This window comes from Lathyrus oleraceus, chromosome 6 (assembly GCF_024323335.1).
Source record: "Lathyrus oleraceus cultivar Zhongwan6 chromosome 6, CAAS_Psat_ZW6_1.0, whole genome shotgun sequence".
NCBI classification, from domain to species: domain Eukaryota; kingdom Viridiplantae; phylum Streptophyta; class Magnoliopsida; order Fabales; family Fabaceae; genus Lathyrus; species Lathyrus oleraceus.
The window spans coordinates 227,259,150-227,266,286 of NC_066584.1; the positions used below are offsets into that span (position 1 = coordinate 227,259,150).

Consider the following 7,137-nt stretch of genomic DNA (forward strand, 5'->3'; position numbering starts at 1 on the left):
ATGGGGATAATTGATCAAGTCAAAGCTGAACTAACTCTGGACACTTCCTGGGAAGCACTCAAGTATGAGAGGAAGATTCCCAATGGTCTCTATCTGTTCTCCAAGATTGACCCTCCAGAAGTGGTAGCTTACTATCTACAAGATCTTGCTAACAAAGGGGTGGACATCTCCGAGTTCTTAGTAGATTGGCTACCTGAGCATCCACCAAACCTCATGAAGAGGATGCGAGAGGCCTCTGAGAAGTCCAAGAAGGCAAAGAAGGCAAAGCTGGGAGAAACTTCTGGGTCAAGACCTCCAGTCCCTCTAGCTGACTCTCCAAGTAAGTCTATACCTCCTTCCCGCTCTGTAAAGCTTAAGCCTATTACTTCTTCTCTTCCCCAAACAACTCTCGTCTACACCTCATTTGAAACACCCCCCCTCAACCTCCAGAACCTCTAATCCACCCTCTCTCAGATTTAACCTTGCAACCACCACACTACCAGTTTCTGAAGCAGAAATGTTGAACGAAACTACCTCACCATCATCATCCTCACCTTCATCCCCACCATACTATGTCCTTTCCTTTGACACCGAACCCTCTGACCCCTCATCCCCCACTCTAGCTCAGCTTCAAGCTCGTGCTCTAGCCTCCCAACAACCATCACAAATTGAACCTGAACCAGAAGTCACTTCTCCACCCCCTGAACAACAAAATCCAACTACATATGAACAACCTCAAACACCATCACCTGCACAACAACCTAATCCACCTCTTGAACAAACAATACCCTCACCATCTGAACCTCAACCAAACCTACCACCCGAACAAACAACACCATTTCCCTCTGCTATTCGCTCACCACAAACCTATGCGGCCATAATCACTCCCATTCTAAATACAGATGACACCAACCAAACTCCACCATCCTTCCCAGCCTCTAACTCTGAACCAGAAACTACCTTCCCCACCTTAGTAGAAGCAATAACGGTTTTTGCAGACTCTTCAGTGGAGAAGATCAAGTCTCTATCTATCAACTTTGGCATCAGTGATGATCCCTCTGCAGTAAGGATCCACTGGAACAGCGTGATCAGATGGATGACCTCTGAAGCCTTCAAACTGAAAGTCCTCTCTGAACAAGTCCGCAACGACTTCATCAGAGATACTTGTATAAGGCTCCAAGCTCGCTTGGCCAGAGAGGCTAAGGAAAAAACCGGGAAGGAAGCAGAAGAGAAAGCTCGCCTAGAAGAAGAATAGAGGATCAAAGAAGCTGAAGAAAAGGTTGCTACTGAAGCTACTGCTGCTGCGGATGCTGCTAAAGCTGAGGCAAAAGCAAAAGCCGACACTGAAGAAGCAGCACACATTGTTGTAGAGGAAGCTGCCAAGGCCAGGGAAGATGCTTTGACTCAGGGGGAGCAATTTAACTCTGGTTTTTCCCCTCTGGTCTTAAAGACTCTGGAGGAATTGCAAAAGGAACAACAAGTGGTACGAGCTAGGCTAGATCACCAGGATTCCGTCAACACCAACATTCAAAACATGTTAACTCAGCTGCTCCAAAGGATGTCTCCACCCCCAAACCCTTAGGCACTAAGGCTCTTTGTTTGTTGCTTTTTCTTCTAATGTTTTTTAATGCCTTATGATCTATGCTTTCTTTTATGCCTATTTGTACTTATTTTTCTCAGTTATATGAATATCCGTCTCTTGCCTATTTTTTTCTGTCTTTTTTATTATGACAAAAAGGGGGAGAACTAAAAACAGCTCTAATGATAACATATCTAAAACCTCTCAAGGAACTGCAAACATTATTAAATATTAGTAACTTATGACGACTAAAGTTATGCATGAACATAACTAAGGTACAAAATCAACTCCACACAAAGAAGGTCCGGTAAGAACTTCTGTTAAATCTAATGATCTAACTTAGGGGGAGTTCATTCCCTTTATCTGGTTCTAAGATATGCGTACCGTTTCATCATTATTATGACTTGTTTTGTCATCATCAAAAAGGGGGAGATTGTAAGAACAAATTTAGTTCTACAATGTATCTCTAAGATTTTGATGATAACAAAGGATGAAACAAAAATGGTACCCTAACGAAAATTTTCTAAGTGTGCAGGACTCTGATCAAAAAAATCAGATAAACAATCATCAAATATAGAATCAAGCGCTAAGATACTAATCAGAAGTAACGTAACCAGAAGGTTCTGATTCTGATCCAACAGGCGCTAGCACAACTAAAGAAGTCAGAAACTCTGAGAGAAAAGAATGAATCCAGACTTTGAAGATGTACGCTTTGAAGAAGTCAAATAAAGAGAAACTCTAACGAAGTCAGAAACAAGCATCCTCTGTAGACGAATATTTCTCTGACTATAGGATTCGTTGACTCAAGGAAACATAACATTGAAGAAAATTTCCTTTGGAAAGAAACTATCTTTAGAAAGAAGCTATTGTTCTCCATACTGCTTTGGAAAGAACAAGGAGAGTAATTACATTTATCATTCTTCAATGACTAAGATTTTGTCATTAACAGCTACCAACGATCATCTCAATCTCCTATAAAAAGGATGGAACGCTTCACAAATCAAGAACGTTGATACATGATAACACTAAAATTTACGTATTTTCGACTCCGATTTCACATGCATTCTAGTTGTTTTATTGTCATTTTGTTGTGTTATTACTGTGTTTTCCTTTGTTTTCAGGTTTTTACTTTAATCGCAGCCCCGATCAAGAAAAGGAGTGAAAAAGGGCTAAAAACCCTAAAATTCAGCATTTTGTGCTTATGGCCTACCCAGTGGCGGGCGCCACAGACCAAGCCATGACGTGTCAAATTCAACTTCCCTCAACTCCCACGTTTCCCCACTACATCCACTAAGGCGCCTCACTTTGGCCTTGTGGCAGGCGCCATGGCCTTGTGGCGAGCGCCACAAGAGGAAAAACGGTTCCCTCCTATTTTCAAGTTGAAGGGCATCCAAGTCATTTCCATCTTTTTACTTGCTTATAAATAGAAACGCGGATTCACTTTTACAATCATCCAAACTTAGAACAGAGGCAAACTCAGAAGCAACTTTGTTTCACTTAGGCATATATTCAGTATTTTATAGTGGTAATCGCTTCGCATTGGAGTGTTACCACAATTGTGTAATCAAGTCTGTGGTAGAGTCTGTAATCGAGTTTGGAGCACTTTGGAAGGAAGTTAATCCTGCCGCCATTTTCTTTTCCGCATTGCAATTTACTCAGCCCTCCGATTGGAGCAGGTTTTTATTTCTTGTCTTTTACTTTATTTATTTCCTGCACTCGCTTTTACTTTATTTATTTCCCTGCACTCGCTTTTACTTTATTTATTTCCTGCACTCGCTTTTACTTTATTTATTTCCTCGCACTCGCTTTTACTTTATTTATTTCCCGCACTCGCTTTTACTTTATTTATTTCCGGCACTCGCTTTTACTTTATTTATTTCCTCGTACTCGCTTTTACTTTATTTACTTTCCGCACTCGCACTACTTTTATTTACTTTCCGCACTCGCACTACTTTTATTTAAATTAATGCACTTTTATTTTACCATGTCTAACTAAATCTAAAAGGTTAGAATGTAAGGATCGTAATTGAACCGATAATCCGTACAATTGTCCGTAGAAACACTTAAGGGCTATTTTAACCTTCAACTTAAGTTTTCCTGCACTTCAATTCCGTTGGGTAAGATCGAAAGCCGTCCAACGTCTTTATAAACTTAATTGTTTTTAACTATTTCAAAAACAGCGAAAGCGCTTTGTTTAGTTCATTAGGAGTTTTTAACTTTAAGAAGAAAAGAGATTTTAAAACTATTTTCGGACGCGTTTATAAGTTTAGAGTCTGGTTCGTAAGAACCTCTTTTGGTTAAGAAGTTCAGGTTATAATACTTTTCAACTTAGTCAAGATACTATATTTCTTACAAATAGGTTTACTACTCTAACGCAATGCGCGCCTTTTTATAAGTGACAATAAGAGGGTTTGATTAGGGAGTACAACTCGGTTCTGAATACGCGAAAGCGACAGTTCCTGTTAAATTAGTTCTTTTCAAAGTAGGAAACACTGCCCATAAGTAGCTCTACTAGCAAGTACATGGATTATCAATTGATTACGTGAATTACTTTCGACCCTGTCTTTATTAATTAAATCTATTTAAATACTTTACTTTTCATTGCACACTATGAAAAACACCTATTTTGACTGCCTTTGATAAACATCATAACAACAGATAACGATAGCTTGACACTTGGTCTATGTGGATTCGACAATCTTTTATATTACTCTGGCGCGTTCGTATACTTGCGAAAAGTACGCATCAATACACGAGAATACCTCTCTTCCATTACTTTCTTTTCACTCTCTCATGAGTTGCTGCTCTAACGTGAAAACATTTCTTGCTCTTATATTCTATAATACTTGCTTATTTTTAGAAGCACCGTTCATTACAAATCACATCATTGCTAAAGATATTTCCTCAAGTAACTCTGTGTAGTCTGAATACTTGAGAGGGTTAAGGGATTATTTCTCTTAGACGGTTGTTTGTGTAATCTTTCAAGATTAGTGGATTAAGTCCTTTTTGAAGGTGAAAGCACCTTGGCCGGGTGGACTGGAGTAGCTTTGATTTTCAAGCGAACCAGTATAAAATTATGCGTTGAACTCCTTTTATTCTACGTGTGTCTTAGTTCATAAAAAGTTTTTATTTTCCAAAACAATTCAAACCCACTTTATTTCTTTTCTCTACCTTCACTTCTTTGCCTTTGCATGTCCATTGGAATGAATACCAAATGAACCTTCATGGACTTTATCCATCAACAGGTTTGCTTCATGTCTATCCACACATCTAAGCAGAACCATATCGAAGTTTCTCTTATACAATACATCACCATTTAGGTAGAAATTTCCGGCTAATCTTCTCAAAGTCTTCTTATCTTTCAAGGATGCCCCAGACGAGTAAATCTGACTTTGAAGGAAACACTTGATGTCGTAATACCACGGCTTCTCATCTTTGACTTCTTAAATATTAAACACATGAGCTGGCCTATCAAGACGCATCACAGTCAAATTGGGAACCTAATTCCAATATTTTACCGCGATCATTGAAGCCAATCTCGCAAGAGCATCTTCCATCCGGTTTTCATCTCGAGGGATATGATGAAACTCAACATTTGTAAAAAAAATTGAAATCCTCCTCGCATAATCTCTATATGGTATTAAACCGGGTTGGTTCTTCTCCCATTCACCTTTGATTTGATTCACCACCAAAGTTGAATCTCCATAGACATCCAAATACTTGGTTCTGAGATCAATGGCCTCTTCAAGCCCCATAATGGAAGCTTCATATTCTGCCATATTATTTGTACACTTGAAAGTCAATCTGGCTGTAAACGGAAAATGTGTGCCTTAAGGAGTAATAATCACTGCCCTAATGCCATTACCATACTAATTAACATCTCCATCAAATACCATGCCCCAACGGGAACCAGGTTCTGGCCCTTCTTCAGGTAATGGTTCATCGTAATCTTTCTTTTTCAAGTACAAGATCTCTTCATTAGGGAAGTCATACTGCACTGACTGGTAATCTTCAATCGGTTGGTGAGCCAAGTGGTCAGCCAAGACACTACCTTTGATAGATTTCTGAGATCGGTATTCGATATCATACTCTGATAACAACATTTTCCAACAGGAAATCCTCCCAGTTAAAGCAAACTTCTCAAATATATACTTGATTGGATCCATTTTGGATGTCAACCAAGTAGTATGATTCAACATATACTGACGCAGACGCTTAGCAGCCCAAGCCAATGCGTAACAAGTCTTCTCAAGCATAGAATACCGAGTCTCACAGTCGGTGAATTTCTTTCTGAGGTAGTAGATAGCAAATTCTCACTTTCCAGTCTCATCTTGCTGACCTAGAACACAACCCATACTCTCTTCAAGCACAACCAAATACATGATCAATGGTCTTCCTTCAACAGGTGGAGATAGAATCAGAGGTTCGAGCAGATACTCTTTGATACTGTCAAAAGCTTTCTGGCAATCCTCAGTCCAATCACAAGATTGATCTTTCTGAAGAAGCTTGAATATAGGCGCACATGTGGTAGTCATGTGTGAAATAAATCTTGAGATATAATTCAAGCGGCCAAGAAAACCTCTGACTTGCTTCTCAGTTTTGGGCGCAGGCATCTCTTGTATTGCTTTGACCTTGGTAGGATCAACTTCAATACCTTTCTCGCTGACAATAAATCCCAACAACTTACCAGAACGAACACCAAAAGTACACCTATTGGGATTCAGGCAGAGTTTATACTTCCTCAAACGCTGGAGTAGCTCCAACAAATGCTCAACATGTTCTTCTTCATCAATGGATTTAGCAATCATATCGTCAACATAGACTTCAATCTCTTTATGCATCATATCATGAAAAAGAGTAGTCATTGCTCTTTGGTAAGTTGCACCAGCATTCTTCAAACTGATAGGCATCACTCTATAACAAAATGTTCCCCAAGGTGTAGTCTTCTCCATATTTTCGGGTGCCATCTTAATTTGATTATATCCGAAAAATCCGTCCATAAACAAAAAGACTTTGAATTTAGCTATATTTTCTACCAACAAATCAATGTGTGGCAGAGAGAAATCATCTTTCAGACTGGCTTTATTCAAATCTCTATAATCAACGCACATGCGGACTTTTCCATCTTTCTTCGGCACAGGCACAATATTAGCCACCCATTATGGATACTCAATAGTTGCAAGGAAACCAACATCAATCTGCTTTTAAACTTCTTCTTTGATCTTCACTGCCATATCAAGATGAGTTCTTCTCAACTTCTGCTTGACTGGTGGGCATTCTGGCTTCAACGGCAATTTATGCTCCACAATCTCAGAATCCAACCCAGGCATGTCTTGATAGGACCAAGCAAACACATCTTAATACTCTCGGAGAAGATCAACCAACCCCTTCATAACATCAGGACACAGTCGAGACCCAATCTTGACCTCCTTCACGTAATCCTCGGAACCCAACTTGACTAGCTCAATCTTCTCTTCGAACGACTGAATGGCTTTTCCTTCATGCTCAAGAAGATGACACAATTCATCACTCACTTCTTCATCACTTTCCTCCTCAACCTCAAACACAGGGAATTCAAA

General features: G+C 39.6%; 1 protein-coding gene across 1 annotated transcript; it reads left to right on the forward strand.

The window, feature by feature from the left end:
* The first annotated feature begins 496 nt into the window (after window positions 1-496).
* LOC127094895 (vegetative cell wall protein gp1-like) lies at window positions 497-2,720 on the forward strand. Its single transcript, XM_051033661.1, has 3 exons — window positions 497-999; window positions 2,508-2,566; window positions 2,680-2,720. Exons 1-3 carry the CDS (start codon window positions 497-499, stop codon window positions 2,718-2,720), a joined length of 603 nt encoding a protein of 200 aa, XP_050889618.1.
* The last annotated feature ends 4,417 nt before the right edge of the window (window positions 2,721-7,137 follow it).

Bases quoted from the DNA above. Each gene is read 5' to 3' on its own strand.
- LOC127094895 (XM_051033661.1), top strand. From the start codon at position 497: ATGTTGAACGAAACTACCTCACCATCATCATCCTCACCTTCATCCCCA. The intron at 1,000-2,507 runs GTCTCTATCTAT...TGTCATTAACAG, and splicing joins TCTTCAGTGGAGAAGATCAA to CTACCAACGATCATCTCAAT. The intron at 2,567-2,679 runs GTTGATACATGA...CTTTGTTTTCAG, and splicing joins ACGCTTCACAAATCAAGAAC to GTTTTTACTTTAATCGCAGC.